We start from the raw sequence: 22921 nt of genomic DNA on the forward strand, positions 1-22921 counted from the left end.
TGTTTAGTTTGTCTTATCTGCCAGCATTCCTTGAGGCCTTTTGTTCAAAATTTTCTTCATTGTTTAGTTCTTGAGGGCAGAGCTGAAATATTTTAAAATCAGACACATCGGTGATTTTTTTAACCGACACTTTGACTTTCAGCTTTAGAAGTCAGCATATATTTAACTGTTTCCTTTTTTCCTGACAAGATGTGTAAGTGACAGAAGCTTTGTATTTCAGCACAGAAATTAGGACACCATTTTCACTGAAGTACTGATTTTTTATTTTTTTCCTACAGCTGCAAGCAAGGAAATCTGTAAACTCCTTTGGGAACCAAACTTGTCAAAAAAAGAATAGGCTTCATCTGAGATTACAAAGGAAGAACAAAGCATTTTTCCCATTGATAGAATCTATACAGCAGGACATAAGATGTTGCTTTTGAAATGTCAAATAATTTGGATGGGGTCTTTTTTTTTTTATTATAACCAGCTTAATGACCTTCTAGGGCTCAAATTATGTTCCTTGAAAAATTAAATTCTTTAAATTGATTTTTTATAAACTGCAATGTTCACTGCTATTTGGAGTAGCCCATAAGAGCTATTCAGCTCACCTCTAGCAGAAGAGTTTAGCTGGAAGGAGAACACAGGCCATTTGCACTAAAGAGTGGCCATTTCTTCTCTTCCTTGAGCTTTCTGAGGCCCATAAAAATCATATATTACCTTGAGAATATGCTTCCATAAAGTCCTTCATGTAGGACACACACTTCAAGTGGCAATCAAGGGGAAATGTCCTGAGGAAAGCAGATAAAACAAAGATTATATCCCAGATTCTACAGACAAGAACTTTGAGAAAGGCCTGGTATTTCAATGTTTACATGGTTTTTTGTGCTCTGACTCTAGGCTGAGTCTCACTCCAAATATTATATGTGCTAAAAATATTCAATCAAGCTATTTAAAAACAAGTCTCAGTTTTCAGAAAACTCTGTATGATTTTGGATGGTACCTGTGCAGCATAAAATGATATCAGTTAAGGTCTGAGAGAAGTCTGCTACCAACACTTTTCCCAGATCTGCTACAATGGTGGTTTCACCTTACATTCTGTTGGGCCTCACAGTCCCCAAAAATAGTGCCTAACATAGTAAATATTTCCATTTTTCTTAATGGAAAATTTTTCACCCCCTTTGATCACTTCTTCTGCTTTAGTTCTCTTCCAGAGCCATCTCCTGATACCCTGTTTAAGCAGAAACAAAACAAAAGAAAAGGCAAAAAAAGTAAATTGGGCAATTTCCAACTCCCTCCTGCCACCTCAAGACAGTAGCTTTTTTAGACCATCTTAAGTTCTATGCAGTTCTTCATGTGACATTCCCAAAATTTCCTTTTCTGCTTCTTGTTCAGAATTTAAATTTGAATAGTAAGTCAGATTGCCTGTCTCTGACCGTGCCCAAATGCTGTATTGGATGCATACATGAATGTGAGATTATATTTTTCAGAAAGATTAACAGCTTTTGATAAATCTTTGTTTGATGCAGATTAAGATATTAAGGTATTCACCACCTGGCATTACTACAGGGAAATGTATGGGCCTTTATTTGCCAAAATTACCATTTTGTGACCAAAGGGGCAGGCTGTCTCACCACTATAAGTTGTGATGAACAAGTTATAATTGTATTTCTTCTGGTCTCAGCCCAGTCCTGTCCAGTGCTCTGGGATCCATCTTCAGCAAATGGGACCTTCCTGTTTTCACTCTGCCCTTCAACATCGCGGTGACCTTGTACCTGGCAGCCACAGGACACTACAACCCCTTCTTCCCCACAACCCTCATCAAGCCTGTAGCTGCAGTGCCCAATATCACCTGGTCTGACATCAATGTGCCCCTGGTAAGCTTCGCACCAGCAGGTTTATGGTATTTCACTGAAAAGGTGAGCATGAAGGGGTTCACCTCTAGGTGACACTTTCATGTGGGTCAGAATGACTCAGGAGCAATTCAGAGAAGTACATGGGTTGGTTCAGTGCAAACACAGCAGTGCCACAGAATCCCCAAGGACAGTCCTGGCTGATCCAGCAGAAAGGCTGGTGGAGCCTTAGGGAGCCAAGAACCTGAGCCTCTCATTCCACTCAAACTTGGGTTGTGCCAAAACTAATCTTGAGTGTACATCCAGCAGGCATCTGGATTTGGTCTCCTGCTGTCCAGATATGGTTAAAGAACCATCAGCAACACAGTCAGTGACAATATGAAAATTCAGAGTAAACATCAGGATTTCAAATTGACAGAAACTCATTTATACCCAGTCCCCTCATGTCTAGCTCTGGCTCTGGAGGGTCACCTTCCCAAAGGAGAAAAGGGTAATTGATCTAGAGGATTGTGCAGGGTCCCAGTGGATATCAGGGACAGGTGTCCCTCAGGGTCCATATGGGCACCAGTCTTATTGAATATCTTCATTAATGACACAGATAGAGGGTTCAAGACCACCCTCAGTTAATTGGCAGATGGCACCAAACTGAGAGGTGCAGTTGGCATACCTGGAGGATGGGATGACATCCAGAGGGACCTCTACAGGCTGGACAGTGGCCCATGGGAATCTCATGAAGTTTAACAAGGCCAAGTGCTGGAGCTGCACCCAGGTCAGGGCAACGTCCAGGATCAGTCCAGGCTGGGGATAAGCAGAGGGAGCAGCCCTGGGAGAAGGACCTGGGGGTGCTGTGGGTGAGAGCTGGACCTGCCCCAGCCCCGACCCACCTGTGCCCTGGGCTGGCCCCACATCATGGGCAGCAGGGGAGGGGGGATTCTGCCCCTCTGCCCCTGTTCTCAGGTGAGACCCCACCTGCAGAGCTGCCTCCAACCCTGGCTCCAACAGCACAAGGACATGGAGCTGCTGGAGCCAGTCCAGAGGAGGCAGCAAGGTGATCAGAGGGATGGAGCACATCTTTTATTAAAAAAGGCTTGGAGAACTGGGTTTATGCAGCCTAGAAAAGGAGAAGGCTTTGGGAAGACCTACCTAAGAGATTATGTTAGAAGAATGGAAGGAAACTACTTATAAGAGCCTGGAGGGACCTTTGGAACCATTCCTCCCCAAAGAGAAATGGCTTCATTTTAAAAGAGAGTAGGTTTAGATTAGATATTGTGGAAAAAACTCTTCCCTGTGGGGGTGGTGGGGTCCTACACAGGTTACTCAAAGTAGGTGTGGCTGCCCCTGGATCCCTGGGATTGTCCAAGGCCAGGCTGGATGGGACTTGTAGCAACCTGGAATACTAGAAGGTGTCTCTGCTCCTGGCAGGGCATGGAACAAGGTGATCTCTAAGGTCCCTTCCAATTCAAACCATTCTGGGATTCTATGAGGTACTCAGAGTCCAACTCTTCCTTCCTTTTTCAGCCAATAGCTTGGACAAAATATCTGCTATGTCTCTCAGGGACAGACAGACAGACAGACAATAAATAAATAACAAGCCGTTTTCTGCAATCTGCTGCAGCTTTTACAATCCATCCCAGTTGGTATTGGTCAAGTGTATGGTTGTGGAAACCCCTGGACTGGAGGCATTTTCCTCGTGGCTCTGCTCATCTCCTCCCCACTGATTTTTTTACATGCTGCAATTGGATCAACCGTGGGGATGTTTGCAGGTAAGAAATCAACCAAAACACTTTTGCAACCAAGGTATCTTGATCCAAGCCAGATTTTGTCCAGACTTTGAAGTTGCATTAGCTTGGCTGTAGCTGGGGCAACAACTCTCATTTTTCAAACTGCCTCTAAATTTGAAAGCTCTTAGTAAAGGTCACAAAACACAGTGCAGGCAAGAACAGAAGCAGGTTTTCTTTAATCTTTGCATATTTTGTTAGATTTGTAGCTCAACCAGGTGGTTTGTTCCACCATACTTAACCCTCTAACCACTGGATGTGATGAGTCCCATGGAGATCATAAGGAAACTGAGAGAAAGACTTTCAGAACTGATTTCTTGCCACCACAACTGCTTTACATGATGACTACAAGCAAAGCATTAGTTCTGCCTCAGAACTAATCAGCCAAGGAAGAGAAATAGTTTTCAGGGATGCTGTTTGCTTGGTCCTGCTGTGGATTTGTCAAAACACCAAAATGAATGCCACCAAAAATGTCCTGTCTCTCCACTAACCAGAGAGAAACAATATTGAGAGACATGAAGCAGACCCTAGGGGTTAGACAAAATTAATGCCACTTAAGTGACTGATTTTAATAAATACCGATGGTGGACTAAGTCTTGACTCCTTGGAAAAGGCAGTGATCCAACAAGTTCTCTGTGCTCTGAAGTACTTTCTACAAGATGCAGCTGTCTTATATTCATGTTTTAAAAAAAAAACTATCCACAATTTGTATGGCTAAGAGCATATGGCAGGTCTTGTACAGGTGTGACAGTCAATCTAGAAGGGAAAGGTCAGAGGGAAAGTTTCTGGTGAATGCTGGTGATAAAACATAGGACAGATGAGGACAATATAGCAGGAAATGCATTAATATTACAAGTGTCAGGAAAGTGCCCTGTGCACTACATATTGAGCTCTCCTTTTCTCCGGTACTCCTGAAGCCAGTGAGAAATCCTGCAGAAGTTTCTGAAAAGTCACATTTGGGGCAGATCCCCAGCTCCCATCCCCGTGGAGAATTTCCACTGCACAGGTGAAGTGACCACCTCTAGTAACTAGACTATATCCCCCCAAAGTCAAAACAGAAAACTCTGCTTGCTCTCACAAAACATGTGCAGTTGTGCCTCTGATATTCAAAACTGGGATATGTATGAGGTTTAAACAGTGTGTGTAAGCACAGCTTTCTACAAGGAGGAGACTCAGATGAGAAGGTTCTCCCACACCCTGGCTGGATCCTATACCTGTGTGTGTGGATACAACACACTCAGTGAATACACAGGAAGTTTTGTCTGAATGAAACCTTTGAGACTGGGCCAAATTCCACTACAGGGACATTATAAGAGCTCCAAAATAATGAGCCTCCTTTGACATCCTTCTTTTTCAGCATATGCTTGTGTGAGAACAGACAAACCCATCTTCATGTTATGAGGAAGAGATGACAGATTCCTCCTGCAGATTCCTCTCACACCTGACCTCACAGCCTTGCCCTTTGTCTTGCAGCTCTGAGCATTGCATCCCCATTTGACAGCATCTACCTTGGCTTACACAACTACAACTGTGCCCTGGCCTGCATCGCCATCGGAGGCATGTTCTACGCCCTGACCTGGCAGACACATTTGCTGTCACTTGCCTGTGGTGAGTATCTTTTACACAAAGGGAAGGCAAAAATTTGTGCAGGTGGGCAGCTTATGAGAAGCACAGGTTTAGAGCCAGCCATCACTCTGTCATCCCAAAAGTAGGCACTGTGCTCTGATGGCATCAGCATTGGGCTTGATTGTGCAAGTACAGAGAGAATAGCTTTAGATCCTGACAACATGGAAACATCTCCAAAGGGTGGAAGTACTGTTTGTGAAATGAGCACAAGTTAACCCATGAGCATGTTTAACAAGTTAGCAACTCAACAGATTAATGGAAGCAGCCTTTTCATAATTGTATGTATCACTGGGGGAAATGTGTCATAAGAAGGGAGCTGTTGCACCAGGTCAGTTTAAAATCCATCTACCCAAAGACCCCACATCCAACAGCAGCCAAAACCAGGCACTATGGGAACAGTTTAAGGAAAAAAATTTCCCATTTAAGAGATTCCTGCAAAGATATGCCTAGGCTCCTATTATCTTTATCTCAGTGTCCTGAGCTCAGTTTCTGGATTTCTCAGTAGCTTTTCCTTCCTTGACTTGGGTGCCTGACATTGCCTCCTGTTCTGCCCTCCCTGGTGTCCTGGGACAAGGAGACCCCTTTGTAACTGGTTGTGGTATGAAGCCACAGGGCAGAGAATTTCTGAAGTCTAGCATTGCTGGAGAATTTCTGCAATTCCCATTGACTGCATGTGAGTCAGATCATGCCAAATTAAAATAAATCAAAGATAAAAGAAATGCTACCATCACTTCATCTTGATAAAACCATGTTCTTCATTCACCATCCACCTCTACAGAGCAGATAGGAAAAAATGTAGGCACAGAATCATTTGTGTTGGACAATACCCCCAAGATCAAGTCCAACCATTCCCCAGCCCTGCCAAAACCACTACTAACCCGTGCCCCCAGATGCCACATCCACGCAGCTGCCAAGCCCTCCAGGGATGGGAACACCACCACTGCCCCAGGCATGTCCAGCCAGGGCTGGACAACCTTTCTGTGAAGAAATTTTTCTCTGATATTCAACCTAAATCTCCCCTGGTGCAAATTGAGGCCATTTTCTCTTGGGACGTTTCAACTAACTTGTTGAATTCTAGCAGTGATGTGAGCAATCCTCACATTAGGTAGCTGGGAGGATATTTGCAGTGCATTTGGACAATGTGGTTTTTGTTTTGTTTTGGTGTTTTTGTTTGTTTATTTGAGTTTGGTTTGTTTTGTTTTGTTTTTGAGAACTGAACAATATTTTCCTCACCTTGAGCTCTCTTTGGTCTTCTCTTCTCAGCATTATTTTGTGCCTACTCCGGAGCAGCTCTTGCTAATGCCCTCTCTGTGGTAAGTGTGGGGGTTTGTGTTTTACCTGAGGAGTTTTTTTGTTTGTTTTTTTTTTGGTTTTTTAACTGCATCTCGATTTGTTCAGATGTAATGTTAAGGAAATGCCTCAAAATTCTCCATGTCAGCTATGACAACACTGAAATGAGAATGTTGCAGCCAGTTGGCAAGTCTTGTACAAACCCTGTGTCAGCTGAATTGTGCCCCTGAAGACTTTATATCTGATAATAAGATTCCAAAGACCTTTGGAGCATGTTATCCACAACAGGGAAGTCCACATATATGTGAGTTACAGCAACAGCATATGGTTTGATAATAAGTACTTAGTTGAACATTATCTTTCAGCAATTCCAAATTAAAGTTTTATTTGCAAGATCTTTCAAGATCTTTCTCCAACCCTGCCCACAGATATTACTGGAAGTTCAAACTGGGTATGAGAACTAAAATGAGGGGGAGACTCTTCTCTTAAGTACAAAGTTATTATATTTGGACAGATCAAGAAAGGAGTGAAGACAGAAATGCCAGGCTCTGTTTCTTCTTTAAGATCTGAGAGATTAAAGCAAAACCATATTTTAATTACATTGATTTACTAACTTAAAAAAAAAAAGGGATTAGAACTAGCAGCTTCATGCACTGAATGTTTTCATCTGGCATTCTCTCACAGTACTATGTAGGACCCTGCACATGGGCTGCTTTAAACACACCTGCTTCTGGGAGGGAAAATGACATCCACTTTTTATCCCTGTGATCTTGCTTTTGGAAGGCCTCAATTCAGGTCCAGAAGTGGGGGAACAGAGAGGGCTGATAGTTGGATGTGATGCCAGTGTCATATAGTCTTTGGAGAGAGTAATATGAGTGAATAATACTTTCAACACATGATATTTTACACATCAGAGAGGGTAGAATTAAGCCCTTTTATTAGAGAATTCACATGTCTACATGTGAGTGGGGTGTCTTGGTTTTCATTGCAGTCATCAGAGCTCTGGAACCTGATTCAATTGCCTCAATGGTGGTGCCAGGTTCCATTCAGCACCAGCATTGAAGCTGCACCTCTGACAGGACTGGGGTCTGCAGTGTCAGATGCTTTGTGCAGCCCCACACACTCCAGGTAGAAAACAGACAGACCTCTGTATGGGCAGCTGAATCAACATTTGGTAGCCACTGTGTCTTCAGGGAAAGCAAGGCCCTCTCAGCTTCCCAAATTAAAGGATTTAGCCACAGGCAGGCATAAGCAAAGAGACCAAAAAGCAGCACTAAAAAGCAGTAAAAATGTACACCCATGTGTCTGTTCTGTCCCCTCCCAGCTCGGGCTGCCAGTGTGCACCTGGCCCTTCTGCCTCTCCGCGCTGCTCTTCCTGCTGATCACGTCAGAAAACCCAGCCATCTACAAAATGCCCCTCTGCAAAGTCACCCACCCCGAAGCCAACCGGGTCTACTACCTGAGAATGAAGAGAAGGGCCTTGGAGAGCAGGAGGGAAGAACAGAAGCAAAAGGAGCAGAAACCCTCTGACAGCTCAATAGTCAGCTCTGGGGGCACCCCACTGTGCACCCCCAAGAGCCACCACCCTCACTGAATTCAGGTACACACAACTGTGCAGCGTGGGGGCACTGTGGGAGCAGCCTTTCAAATGTCACCCAGGCACAGCACAGCCACAAAACATCACTTTTGCCAGCAGGCTGCAGGCTGGGGATTCAGCATTCCACACTGGAGCAATCACCATTTGCCCTTGAGCTAAGCTTCCCAAAAAGCACTCAGGTAACATAATAACTGCTGCCTTATCAATCCATTGGCTGTTAACTTGAAAGTCACCTCTTATCAATAATAATTATAAGAATAGGCAGAAGAACATTAAAGCTGACAAGAGGCTGCATTTAATTTCAGAGGTGTAATTTAACAAAATAAATATGCTGAGAAGGCATTCGTGTCTAATAATAAATAATGTAAGAACTAAGTCAAGAGCTTCACTTCAAATTAAGAGTGTGTATATTTGAAAGTGAAATAAACAGACTGTTCTCTTCCTTTCTTGTGTGTCATCAATGTCTAACCCTTTTAATACTTCTTAACAGCTACAACACACACAGGCAAATATTCTTACAGAGCACATCCTGTAGCACCTTTGGTGCCATCTCCTGGCTCCTCATTAAGCGCCAAGGTAATGAATATATATGCTTTAATCAGACTAGATGAGTGACTAGCAACCAAGGATCAAACATTCTTCTTTCCCTTGAATGATCTTTTGCCTTACAAATAGATCTCTCTCTCCTGCTGATTGCAGGACAGTAAGTCTGAATCCCTACTCACATCCAGTGGGAAATAAGAACTTCATGCAAAGAATAAGATACACACTTACTGCTGGTAGCAGTTCTTTCTCTTCCTTTCCTAGAGGAGCAGATCCTTTCCATTAAACTATGGGAAATTAACAAGCCAAAGGTTACCACTGCCACTTTATGCCTCCTCGGAATCCTTACAACAGGGAAGCTCCAACTGCCCTAAGGAGGATTTTCTCAGGAACCTTTTCCAAAAACCTCTGTGAAGGAATATGAACAGAAAGGCTTCCTCAGTCTAAAGTTGTTTTACAGGGTCAGTTTAAAGTCACAGACCCAAGGGATGTGGAGATTTAAAATCCAAATGGACTATGTAACTACAAACACTCAGATCAGATGCTCTTCTCTCTGCTTCATGATGTAGGGCTCTTTTGCAGATTCATGTGAGTATTTTTGAACAAGTGGGATCCCAGCTCCAAAAACTACTTTTTAACAAGGTAAGCCTGGGTGCTGGTCATGGGATTATTTGTGCCTTTACCACCAAAAATCCAGCAGAACTAGCATCTGCCACCCGTTTAAATGTCCCCTAGTAACAGCAGCCAAGATTGAATTCATCCTGGGAGACAAAAACATGGTGGTGTTTATGTTCAGATGCTTTTTTAAAAAGGGGAGGCCATTCCAGGAATTATGGTAAAATTTAGGTCCTATCTCAGGGTTTAATCTGGTTGTTTCCTCACCCGAGATTCCAAAGCTGGCTGGTGGTTCGTGTGGGCACAAACGGAGTGATTTTCCCTCTTGACCTCTGAAGGATTTGGGGTCTGCTGTCTGACTCTGTGTCTCTGTGCTCTGTGCTCAGCTCAGTGCTCGGTGTTCGACGCAGAGAATGATGAGGAGTCTCAAGGTCTTGGTTTTCTTGGTTTCTCACGTTGTTTATTAGTTCTTATCTTACAATTCTCTCTGTCTGGCTAAGATGTTCACAGCAGCCTGGACACAATGTGATTCCCCTGTGTCCAGGCAAAATGTTCTCAGCAGCCTGGACACGAGGTGACTCCCCTTCCCTTGTGTCTGGCCAAGATGTTCTCAGCAGCCTGGACACGAGGCGACACCCCTTCCCCTGTGTCTGGCCAAGGTGTTCACAGCAGCCTGGACACGAGGTGACTCCCCCCGTGATGGGAGGTCGCTACCTCTTATACAGATAACTACGTACCTATTGTTTACAATTCCATGCCAATGTCTATCACCTAAACTAACAGGGTCATTTCTACTCTGATCCAATCCACTGAAACTACTTTGTGCCCACGTCACTGCAGAAGATGGATGCCAAGGAGAAAAAGAACCCAGGGCACCGCCCTAAAATCACCATCTTGTCCCTTTGCATCTACATTCTAAAAATCCAAAACTACAAAATCTTCTGCACGGTGATAACTACACTACTCTCTGTAACACCTTTGTGACCTGCAATTCTTCTCTCTGTTAGATGTTTTTCTCATGGACTAAAATCAAGACTGTGTCTTCCTGGGCTCTGTGCCAGGCAAACCCCCCTGCACAGACCCCAGACCCTCTTTCTTGGGTCCCAGGCCTCTCTACCGAGGTCTGTGACTTCCCAGGGCGCCCAGAGGGATGCCCTGGACTCCAACAGTCCTACTTCCACCCCTCTCTGCCAAGACATCCTTTGAGCCATGATATCAGCAAACCAATGCTAGCACCAAGACAGTCTCCTGTGGTCACTACAAAGTGCAAGATGAGGGACATCCCCTTATTGCTGCTGCTGTAGGGAGACAAAGAGAGGCAGAATAACACAAGAGATGGCACACAACTGTCTGAAGACCTTCTCTCTACAGCAACCAATGAAATATGAAGCACACAAAGTAGGAGAGCTTAGTCGTGAACAATTTAATTTAGCCCATCAGCAGTATTAGAGAAATATTTGAATAGTAGCAATGCGAAGTTATTGGAAAAAATACTGCAAAATAATGCTGGAACCATATATGTGAAGAAAGCCCCCAACTGCAGTTAGTTATGCCAAACATACTGTTTGTTTTCCTAAAAATAAGTGTGAAGCCCAGGCACAATATGGCTATTAGAAAGGATTTGTCATTTAAGTACCACTGCAGGTATTAATTCCTCAGCCACAAGAAAATCCATCCTGAAATCAATTAGTAAAGCAATTTCTAGAGTTGAAGCCTTCCATAAAAAATAGAGTATAAACAGCTTTTTTAAGTCTCTAGCTAATCAAAAGATATGAGTAACTATAGCCAGTACTAATAATTCTTGAAAACAGGCAAGACAAATCAAGTGTCTCTTGCAAGGGAACAGCAGACAATAAAAGCACACTGAAGCTATCAGTGGTTGCCCAGCAGCCTGATACCTAGAAAGTTCTATAAAATTTTCATTAAGAGAGCTAAAATGTACAGTTTTCAGTAAGAATAATAATTTTGAGACAGCTCCCAGAGATCTAACATAAAATAAACTATGTTCATTAAGAAGAAAAGAAAAAAAATCTCCTGTGGTTAGAGCCAGCTCACCTCCACTTTAAATAGCATTAAATAAGCGTTCCTGTACAAACCAACACCTGGCCTAACCATAGCACATGAAAAAGCCAACTTCCTAAAAGTTTGCCTTAAAAAATTAAAAAGCAGAACTGACTAACCTAAGTGAAGGCAAGAGAGCTTCCCAGTGGATGAAGACATTTCTTTTATAAGTGGAGCTCAATATAAAAAATAGTATAGGCACTATGCAGTTCCAAGAAAAATGCTTATTTATTGCTCCAAATATATATATATTTACTCTTGTATTTGCTTAATTTACTTTGTATTTGCCTTAAATAAAAAATAAAAAATAAAAAAAAAAAAGGCAACTTTGCTCTTTGAGAGGAGGTTCTCCATGCTTCCCCCATAGACATAGGTGCTTCTGTTGATAAAATCAGACACAGAACTCATACACAAAAAGCTGGGGCAAGCCCTTTAGATTTCCTAGCTTGGGTATTGGTGGTTCCAGGAACCTGGAACTTACCTGTTAATGACTCTCCATGAACAATTAGCAAAGCTGCACGGAGGGAACATGGAGAGGAGAGATTTGCTTTCCAAGTGGATATTTGTAACAGATGTCAGAGCCGTACTGCCACCTGCACTGGAGCATCCTTGCTGCTGGAGCTCAAAGTTTCCCTCCTGATTCACAGATGCTTAGACTGGAGAAGCCCTCTAAGATCCTCGAGTCCAACCACTCCCCCAGCACTTCTAAACTTGCCACTAACCCATGTCCCAAGTGTCACATCCACACCGCATTTAAATCCTACCAGGGATCAGGGCTCCATCACTGCCTTGGGCAGCCTGTCAGTGTTTTACGGCCCTTTCCATAATGAATTTTTTCCTGATATCCACTCTAAAACTAGTTTCCATCATCTGATCTTCTTTGAGACCTAATCACCTCCTCACAGGAGTCAAGAGCTGATGGGAAGAGCAGCACAGAGGGAGACCACAACGGGAGGTGGTAACACTAGGGAGGACGCTCAAAGCTGCAGACCAGGAAAACACAGTACTGTGTTTCCAAACAGTGATGGGGAGAAGTGGCTGCAGCACTGCATGGCACCCACACGCCAGGTAAAGCATTGCAAGGGTTAAAGCCTGATGAACAGATTTTCCTGTTGGTGTCTACTCTCAAGCAACCAGAGCTGCTTTGCTGCAGAGCCTGGGCCCTACTCCCTCTTCCATTCAACATTGCTGTTAAATGAGCTTAAAATAAATATTGTCCTTTTTTTCCAGCCCTTCTGCAATGTGACATCTCTTCTTCCCACACCTGCAAGCAATCAGTGCAGACAGGAGCCTGAAATCATCAGATACAGGAAGAGTATGCATCTCTCCCCAGCACCTAGGCTGCTGGGACAGAGAGCGAGCCAGCATCCCAACAGACACCAGAAAATACCAGGAAGGGCTCCAAAGAGGCACTCCAGCAACATGGGGCCTTCCTACAAGCTGAAAAACCCAAAACTTCAAAAATTGTCAGAATATGATAATTCCTAAAAATATCCATCTGCTGAGGAGTTACTCTGTGCTCTGTCCATGCCAGGTATCTCCAGCCTGCAATGACAGACATATTGCCCAACACTGCAGAATGATTTAGGTTTTCTGTAGATCATATTTGCCAGGGTTGCAGAAATATCACCACTCTGAGGGGGACACCTGTTTGCTGAATGCTGTTCCCTCACTCCCTCTTCCTCTACATCAGTTTTAATTTGGGAGATGGAAGTAGTTCAAACAGGAAACAAGCCCTTGATTGCAGTTGATTTTACTGTTCTCAGGGGTCTTTTACAAACTCTTACAGCTGCTGCCACAGCTGGAATTCACACATCCCAGAGGTAGGATAAGATGTGGGATGGCTCTGTGGGAAGCAAAGGTTTCTTCCAGCACGTTTTGCCTGGCAATGGGTTTGGATATCTCTGACTTCTCATTCAGCAGCTCCTGAGTGTACTCAGTAACTTGTGTGCATTTAAGAGCTTAAGGTCTCATGGAACTGCATCCTCACATTCACCTTCAGGAGTAACTTTCTGCATAGACAGTTGAGGCAAACACAAATCCCTGCTCCCAAAATGTGCATGTTCACACAGCACAAAAGGGTGGAAGCACCAAGTGTATGCAGAAGCCCTTCCAAAAACATCCAACCACATCACCACCAAAAATGCACAGTTGTTGGGGCTGTTTAGCACATCCCAACCCCTGCAAATTAAACTCTGCTGTGCATTGAATTGCAAAAGACAAAGGCAGAGAGACAGAGGCATCCTTGACCTGTGCAGCTTAGGATGGTCTGGAATCTTTTTCCCCTGGCACACTCTGTCCTGTACCTGACACTGCTTTTCATCACTTCCCTCATTTCAACCAAGTGCTGACAGGTCTGTTGCTCTGTCTTCCAAAAATCTCTGCTCTGCAGAGCCACTCAGACAGAAATCAGGTAGAGAATTTCTGTCTTCGGAGAAAACAAAACAGTCAGAGATGATGACAAACTGTCAGCCAGTGAAGGTTTCTTACTGTATCCAAGTGAACTTAATTCATTTGTACAAAATAAATCACATTAGGATATTTTTCCTTCACAGAAACTGAATTATCCAATACATAAGACTTTTTTTTTCTTTTGCCTACCCCAAAATGTGCATCTTTACTGCAAATGGATTTATACCTGTTTGTGCTTGGTATGAAAATGTCACTATGTAGTCCTGCATGCAAAATCCAGTAACCATCCAAGGCCAGAGTAACTCTCACTCTATCCATTCCTCTATCCATATTAATTTTCAGTTGTTTCTACTGTCTGAAGGTTCATTTCTGGCTGCTTCCAGTCTTCTTTCTCTTGTTGATCAGCAACTCATTTCAGGTACAGCATCTTCCACTTCTAGTAAAAACTACTTGGCAAGAAAGTAGTAATCACTGGTATTTATAAACTGAAAGAGTTTCTTATTTGAAGAATTATAGTATTCTGCTTTATGTTAAGGCCTAACACATACATCTACAACATACAGGTTTGTGAGAATGGATTATTTCCTTGAAGCAGCCATACCCTGGGTGAGACTCACAACCCTACCATCTGGGCAAGGGAAGCAGAAAGGGCAGGGAAGTTTAAGCTGAGAGTAGATGCAGGGAAGTGAATTGACTGTCAGATTGCAAAAGTGAATGAAGAAGCAGAAAACCACTTTGCCTTGTGTCCTAAAAAGAGGCAAGTCAGGCCAGCTTGGTCATTTCTAATAGGATCCTGCTGCCTTGAGGTTGGTTTAGAAATAGAGCCTTTTAAAATTTGAGCTTTTCCTTGGAGCCAGGAGAACAGGAGAGGGGTTTGAAGTTGAAACTCCAAATTATTTGAGTTTCAATTCCCCATCTTTACTGAAATACAGCAATACAGCTTCCAAACCCCTCCAGTATTTCAGACGGTTTCAATATAATGGTTGGGCTCAATCATCTAAAAGGTCTTCTCTGAACAACTATTCTATAAGGCTGTCATTCTAATGTGGACGATCCTGTCTCCCATGCTAGAGATGATCAGAAAAACAAACAGCCTCAAGGTTCAGACTCAGGCATGAACCGGAGAGCTTTTCTCCCTCTCAGCTCCTGAGTCCCAGGACTTGCAACTCAATCTCATTACCACAGGCAGCCAGACCAGCCTGGAGAAATGTCCATTGCTGGTAAGAAAAATTGATCCAGCTGACTGGAAAAAGGGAAGGGGACACAAAACGAAACAAGGGGACTCAGCCAAAATAATGTACTGGGATTCTCTTTGACCTGTACTTCACTGGGTTTCATGACACATATGTCTGTCTGGTCCTTCATGGAGCCTCAGACACATTTCCTGAGCTGGATACCATGGGCATGTTATGAATGGGATGGTTCCAGGGGCAGGTCCTCATCACCAAGCTGCTGAACCACCACTTGCAGTCTTTGACATGTCGGCCTTGGCTAACTAGTGCCTTTACAAACAATTCCCTGCTCCCACTAGCAGCAACATTTTGAACAAATACCATGAAAATCTTGCAGCTGAAATAGAGGAGCTTTTTTCTACCCTAGCACTCAGAGCACCAGCCTTCAGGAAGAGAGCCTGCACCTCTCTCTAAAGTTGCCACTTATTTTGCCATGACAGACAGAGCTTTTTTACACACTACTGTAGCTGTAAGACAACTACAACCTGCTCTTCACGTATTCCTGCCCCACTCCTATCCCAGGACACAGAGACTGTTGCTCCTAATCAATAAGCTGGTTTCCAGATATCACTTATGCACTCTTGGAGTTGCGTGGACTGAACAGGTGCATCATGAGAGCATGTCAAGGTGGACAGAAAGGACAGTGGGTCTCCAGAGCAGGTAGGAAGAGGAGGGAAGTGATGTGCATGCCAGTTAGAAGAACTGGTAATTTTGGGAGCATACATCGTCAAGAGCGGTACACAGAGCAGCAGATAGGGTCAGAACACAAGAAGTTTAGACTAGGTCAGGGCCAGGGAGCTGCTGTTCGTGAGCCCTCTGAAACTGGAGATTGAATATTTCCTGCGATTTCCACAGCTGCACGTGTGGCTGTGCTGGAGTTACACCACGAGAGGGAGACAGACAACAGAGCAGACTCTGCTCCAGCCATTTACCCAACCCCATCCCAGTGCCACACAGGGGAATGTCAAACAGCAGCTTTCTCTAGAGATTTTTTACAGGCTAAAATGCACGGATAGAAGCTTCCCATACCAGCTCAGCTGTTGGGTAGCTCTGTATAAACCCAAAACTATTGCCCTCAGCTAACAAGTCCAAGATTGTGACAGACCCTGTGGTGTTCTGTGCTGAAACAGATTTTTCCACTCTTCACTCACTCATAAAAGCAAGATGATGAAAAGCAAAGTGGCCACAGATGTTGATGGAGGCTGACTTGCTGTTCCAGGAACCTTGCCTGTGGGACAGGTCAGGCCATAGCTGGCCAGAGGAGCTCTGTCCTCATCCAGGACATGAGCTGTCTCCCACCGTATGGCTGTCTCCTACTCCGCCACACTTCCATTACCACTGTCAGCCCTCCACACACCTCCAGAGGAACCACAGACTGGCAGTACTTCTGGAAGTGAAACATTAGGTTTGGTCACAGTCAGCCCAGGTGAGCTGCAAAAGTTCCTTACCTCACTATAGCAAATTTGGAGCATCACCTCATTTTGACACTCTGTCCCATAACATCCTCACAGACAAGTTGATGAAGTATGGGTTAAATAAGTGTGAAGCAAGTTGGATTGAAAATTGGCTAAATGGCTAGGGTCAAAGCGTTAGAATCAGTGGCACAAATTACACATAGAGGCCAGTCATTAGTGGTGTGGGCCAGGCATAATAACTTTAACTTCTTAATTAATGAATGTTGGAGCAGGGTGCACCTGCAGCCAATCTGGGGAAAGCGCAAAACTGGGAGTACTGTTCGTATACCAGAGGGTTGTGTTGGCATGCAGAAGGTCCTCAGCAGTCTGGAAAAATGGGCTGACAAGAACACCTTGAAGTTCCAGAAGTGTAGTGTCCTACATCTGGGGAGAAACAATTCCATCCATACATGGGTGGGCCTCCAGCCGGAAAGCAGCATGGCAGAAGTCGCCTTGAGGGTCCTGGTGGTCACCAAGACGACCACAATAGAGCAAGGTGTCCTTGCAGCAAGAAAGCAAATATCTCTGTGGGCTGACTTAGAAGGAATGTTGTCGGCATTCCTCAGCTTCAAAAGCTCCATACATGGATTTACACCATTTTAAAGCACTTGTTGGAGTCCAAGAGCTGATGCAGCTCCCTGAGCAGACCTATTCCCATAGGTAAAACCTCAGTCAAGGAGCATAGCCAAAAACAGCAGTAAAAGCCAATCTGCTACAAAGTGGTTTGAATGCACCTCTTCAAGGCCACTGAGGCTTGAGAGAGGAGTGAAGCCAAAGTGTGTGAAGCTGAATTAGGGCCATTAGAACCTTTCCTGGCACAGCTGACCAGTTCAAGCTTTGTACCCAGCTGATGCAGCCAGACAGGTCCTGCCTGGCAAGCTAAACCAGTCAGGGATCATTCAGCATTTTTCTTGTGCTGTGTCTGGTTGAAATCCAATTACCAACTCCTGTTCTGAGCATATCAAGCACTGGGCTTGGTCCAAGGGATGTCCTCAAAGACACCTTCCCAGAGAGCACTGAAGAAGAAACATTAACCATCTTCGCCAAAGGAGAGCTGATGAGGTAAGTTACAGATTTAGACCTCCTAAATCACAGAGAGCTTAGCTGTCAGACACCAACGCCACCAGACCACCAAGTGGTCTTCATGCATGCCTAAAATCATGAGGCAAGTCTCTAGTTGCCTGCATTACCTGCACATATTTACCTGATCACCCAGAGCTAGTGGCCCACTCCAAGACAGATGATATGTGACAGGTAGATGACAAACACATGGCACATCTCAATTATTTTGTCTAGGAATGGCCTTTGCAGGTTCAGTCTTCCCACTCTGAACCCCAAAAGATACCTACATCCTTGAGTGGCCAGCACTGGAGGTTGGTGATGGGGGCCAGAACTGGCAGTGAGTTACACCTGGGAAGTTTTCTATCATTCCCACTTTTTTACCTCAATCCCTTATAGAGGGAATCTCAATTCTCAGGCAACCAGTAGGACTTTGCCTAGGCACACAGCTGCAGACAGGCATTCCTGATCCACATCTCCAATAGCTGGCTGCAGCTGGGCTCCAATGATTCTGTCACATGGCACTGGAGGGCTTCCCTGCTCTGCCTCCAGCCCAGAGCAGGATGCTGCCAGGGACTTCATTCCCACATGGGCATCAGCAGACTATGATCCTGTTACTTATTAACCAGCTCTGATAATCTAAACAATGCACCACTCCAAGATATTCATCACTGACCTGCCAGCCACTGGCTTTTTTGTGTGTCACTCCAACCTGTCAAATACCTCATTAAGGCACCAGAATCAGACAGAGCAGTCCTGAATCTGGTTCCTTTGTACAAGGACATGTGGTGACAGGACAGGTGGGAGTGGCTACTTGTTGACAGAGAGCAGTCAAGACTAGGAAGAGATTGTTCTTTGTGAGGGTGGCGAGGCCTTGGCACCATCCCTCCCTGTGGCTGGAAGTGTTTCAGACTGGGTTGGGCAGGGCTTGGAGCAACCTGGGATAGGGAAGGTGTCCCTGCTCAAGGCAGGGGTGGAAGGGGATGAGCTTTGAAGTCTCTTCCAACCCAAACCATTCTGGGATTCTGTGACTCTGACATTAGCTCAGTTGGCCAGATTATGGTTCTAATATCACCAAGGCTGTGAGTTCATTCCCTGTATTGGCCATTTACTTAAGAGCTGAACTCGATGATTCTTGTGGGTCTCCTCCAACTCAGAATATCCTGTCAATCTGTGATTCCCTGGAGGAAAGAAATTCCTCACAGCACAACCCAGCCTGCCTGACCCCTATGCTGCACCTCTTTGAGGGACACCTGAAAAGAGGTTGCTTGAAATAACCCAAAGCCAGGCCTGGGCATCCCTGAAATATGAGAGATGTGAAGCTTAAAATTCAGTCTGAATAGACTCCCTATGAGGCTCTTCCATCCGAATCACCCAGTGCATTTCCCTTCTTTGAACATGTAAGGTTTCATTTCACCACTCAGAAAGCAAAGGCAGCCAAAGGAGAAATCAATGGTAAAAGGAAAATACGCTAACTGCACTAGAGTGAAGCAGCTTCCCCTGCAAAACTTCATGTTCTACCAGGTGCAAAGGCATAGGATGACAGAGTCACTCACAAGGGCTGCTGCCTGTTTGATCAGAGGAAAACTAGCTCTTGCAGCAATGCTAAGATGACAGCTTATATCAGATGGCCTCCTCTTAGGAGAGAAAAAAATCCAGTCTCCTGTTAAAAACACCTCCATCAAAAGAGCTGTACCCTGGGAATGAGTTCAGTGAGAATAACATCCCTCCAGCTCATGTGCACACCGAGGCTGTTTCCACAGGGCTGGGGAAGCAAAGAGCAAAGTCATAAAGCTTAGGTGGGATCTGGTTCAACAATAAAACATCCTCTCCAGCACCCAGCTCAATTTGCAAGTTTGCTTCTCTCAGACATCACTGTGAAAGAATCCTAAAGTGAATTCTACTACAGCTTAAATTACCCTAAAAGGTCTCTTAAGTTCATCATCTTCTTCTCTGCTCTTTCTCCTGTGTTACTATTCAAGACTGCCCTCTCCAGCCTCTTCTTTGTCATTTGGAGCACTTTCACAGCCTTATAAACCTCTCAAATATGCCACACTTCTGATATTTTAGATTTCTCCAATGAAATGGGGAGGATAGATTAAAAAAAATGAAAAAGGAACAGAAAGAAAAATACCCTTTGAATTTCTGAAATAATTTATAAAAATCAATTAAACAATGGAAGTTCACCAGGTCTTCCACTGCATTTCATTAACAGAATAGTGCTTCTGAAAGCTACTCAGAAATAGGAAAGCTTGAGAGATTGCTGAATACAAAATGCTGTGTTGCACATTTCCAAGTCAGAATTTTGATAGGGAAGGGTGCTAAGTTGTATTGGATAAGGATGATAATGTTGGAGGGGTCAAGCTCAGGTACATTGAGAGTCCATTTTAAAATCTTATGTCCTTTTAAGCGGTAAAGAAGGGGAAAGGACAAAGTTAAAGGAGTATTAATTTTTAAAAAGTAATAATAAAGAAAAAAAAGCAGGAAAGAAGACATTTGGATAGATTGTTGGCAAAACACCCAGGACAGAGCAGGAGGAAAGGTGGAGAATTCAAAGGGAACCTCCTTAGCATTCACTTGGAGCTCACTAAGTGGGAGGAGAAACAAATCAGTAATATCAGGACAGGAGCCATGCTAGCCTATATAAGCCAATGGGACATTTTCTTTTCCCTACTTTCCTTCTGGCCTAACCAGCAAACCTACAGCTACTCCTGAGCTCATCTGAGAGGTAAGAGCACTCTGATCTTTCCTTTTAATGTACGCTGTTACTGACTTACCTGGAACTTTACTTCAAAACACCTGGCAAACAGCATTTGAGCAGTCCTGCTGAAGGAGAACAGCTGAGGCTCAGGAGGAGCACAAGAATATCAGTTATCAAGAAGCTTCTAGCAGGGTGAGGATTTATTAGTACTGCTTAGCCCAGGTGGCTGAATCTTGGAGGAAAAAGAGAAAAGAAATAAATAAAAAAGAAGAAATAACCAGAACTCTTTAACATTCCTATTACTGCCTTTCCATTCTGCCAAATGAAAATGCCCAGATAGTAATAATAATACACAGCTGATGTGATAGTGTCTCTGTATTTCTCTGCTCCTGAGAGACAGATCTCTGAAAAATGAATCGTGAGCTTAATGAATATTTGAATGTGTGGTGTAAGGTTTCCTTTGAACAAATACTTTGAAATACATCTTCTGTGGGAGAAACTGAACTATTTTTTTCCAGTGAGGGTCAAATGCACTATAATCTGTTTCAAGGATTGTACTTCTGCTTGCATGTGTTCCTATGCCTAATACAATATTAATCCAGCTTTACTACACCCCTGGTAACATTACACGGGCTGTGCTGGATTTAGAGCTGCTGAGAGTCTGACCCTTTCCTCCTATTGTGCTTGGATGCAGGAATTCCTCTAAAAGCAGGCTGCACACAGAGCTTGGCTGCTCACAGACTTCTCAGCAACAATTCAGAGAATGCAAGATACAATGGCCGTGATTGTGCAGTAGCAGGTCCTCAGGTCCTTGGACAAACAAATACCTCACCATAAATTAAACCCTCAGAGAAACCTGAATTTTGGCAAGGAGAGAGTAAAATTACAGAGAGAAGAGAAAGCACTAGATAACTTTGCTGCATTTTCACAGGTAAAAGCCCAATGTCCAGCTTGGAAATGCCCATTACCTGAGCATAGTAATCAGCCAAATAAAAGACTCTGTCCCTCTCCCAGCTGCAAGCAGAACACTGCTCTTACCATGCACAACACAAAACGAACGTGAGGCTTGTCTCCTCCTCAGCAGGCAAATAAAGGAGTATTTGCAGGGCCAGCTGCTGCAGGAGTGCAGCCCCAGCACACCAACAAGTGTAACACTCTAACCAGCTCTTAACAAGGCATGACGGAGATGCCGGGGGTATGGCGTGACAGGGAGGAAGTGTACACAATTGGAAGGAAAATTGATTTAGGAAGACATGGGGTTGCATAACGTCAGTACTTTGCTACAGGACATTTATTAACTCTGAAAGGATGATTAAAAAAACATGGTAGATCAACATCTCTGCCCTGTAATGATTTCATCTTCATGAAAGAGAAGCATCTTTTGTTTTCTGTTTTGTTCCATGGGAAGCTCTCACTTCCTATGAAAATGGTTTTAAATAGCTTTCCTGCACTTACAGCTCGCTATAAATCACTTGCACTTGCACCAGTGAGATGAAAACTGCACTCAGACAGAACCAGGCTTTGCCTGGGTTCTGCTGCTGCTCCTGTAACTCATCAGTTACACACCAGTACTGGGAGCTTGCACTGCAGGGCTGGAACACCTCTGTAAAATTTATGTGAGACTATGCACTGTGCTCCGAGCTGCCCATCTGAGAACGGGACTTAAGTCTTTAAAAAAAACTTTTTTCCCTGACTAATAGAAATCAAGAATAATAATTAAGAAAAAACCCTACCAATCCTGCTCCCCTTCAGAAGCCAAGCAGTCTGTTTCAGCAGAACACTCCATTTGCAATTATTTCCATTTCCTTCCTTGGTGCACTAAGAAAATACAACAACTTCAGTTTGCACACATTGAAAACCACGTGTTTGCATAACTTCAAATGCAGGTCTTCAAAAGATCAGCTGCAGATCACCACACATGAAAACCCCATCAGAATATGTTCACTTCAGTCTGCATTATTATTCAGACATCACTGTGTTAAAATTCTCTGAGCATATCCACAGTTCTGAGATAAGATACCTCTTGTATTCTCTCCTTTCTCAATATCTGCTATCACCTACAATCCTGAAGCAGCATAATGTGTTAACAAATCATTAATCTATGCAGATATATTGTAGGTGCTGCTTTGTAAAATCACTAAAAATGCCTAAAAATTTTTATGCTGGTGCCAGTTTCAAAGTGTTTCACTACCTCTTTATGCACTTGTTGGACAATTAATAGAAGTAGTGCAAGTACTTCATGATTTATGTTTCTGAACAGATGCGACAAGCCTCAGGGCTCTGGTGACAACAAAACCCCCTTACACAGGATGAAGCCCCTACACAGTGCCTGGGATGGGATTAAGGGAGGTCATGAAACCGGTGGGGCTGGGTCTTTACTGGGTCATGAAGACTCCATCAAAAACCTGGAGTTTTTTGGCCTACACCCATTTCCCACCTAGCTGTTCTGCAGGTGAGGAGATTGTTCAATAATGGTTTCATTCTCCCTTAGCATAAATAATCACAGAATGGTCTGGGCTGGAAGGGATCTTTAAAGCTCATCCTGTTCCAACCCCCTGCTATGGGCAGGGACACCTTCCACTAGCCCAGGTTGCTCCAAGACCTGTCCAACCTTGCCTTGGACACTTCCAGGGATGAGGCAGCCACAGCTTCTCTGGGCAATCTCTGGAGGCCCTCACCATCCTGACATGGAACAATTTCTTCCTAATGTGTAATCTAACC

General features: G+C 44.0%; 1 protein-coding gene across 1 annotated transcript in view; it reads left to right on the forward strand.

Annotated features, from left to right (window-relative positions):
• SLC14A2 (solute carrier family 14 member 2) overlaps nt 1-22921 on the forward strand; it is a gene marked incomplete at its 3' end in the record, with an annotated part of 328265 nt that overhangs the window by 295318 nt on the left and 10026 nt on the right. The window contains exons 8-12 of the mRNA XM_083883166.1: nt 1664-1856; nt 3448-3595; nt 5084-5218; nt 6500-6549; nt 7851-8114. Of these exons, the coding sequence (XP_083739292.1) occupies nt 1664-1856; nt 3448-3595; nt 5084-5218; nt 6500-6549; nt 7851-8114 (790 nt within the window). The remainder of the gene's footprint in view (nt 1-1663; nt 1857-3447; nt 3596-5083; nt 5219-6499; nt 6550-7850; nt 8115-22921) is intronic.

The sequence above is a fragment of the Zosterops lateralis genome (genome assembly GCF_965231275.1).
Source record: "Zosterops lateralis genome assembly, chromosome: Z".
Taxonomy (NCBI): domain Eukaryota; kingdom Metazoa; phylum Chordata; class Aves; order Passeriformes; family Zosteropidae; genus Zosterops; species Zosterops lateralis.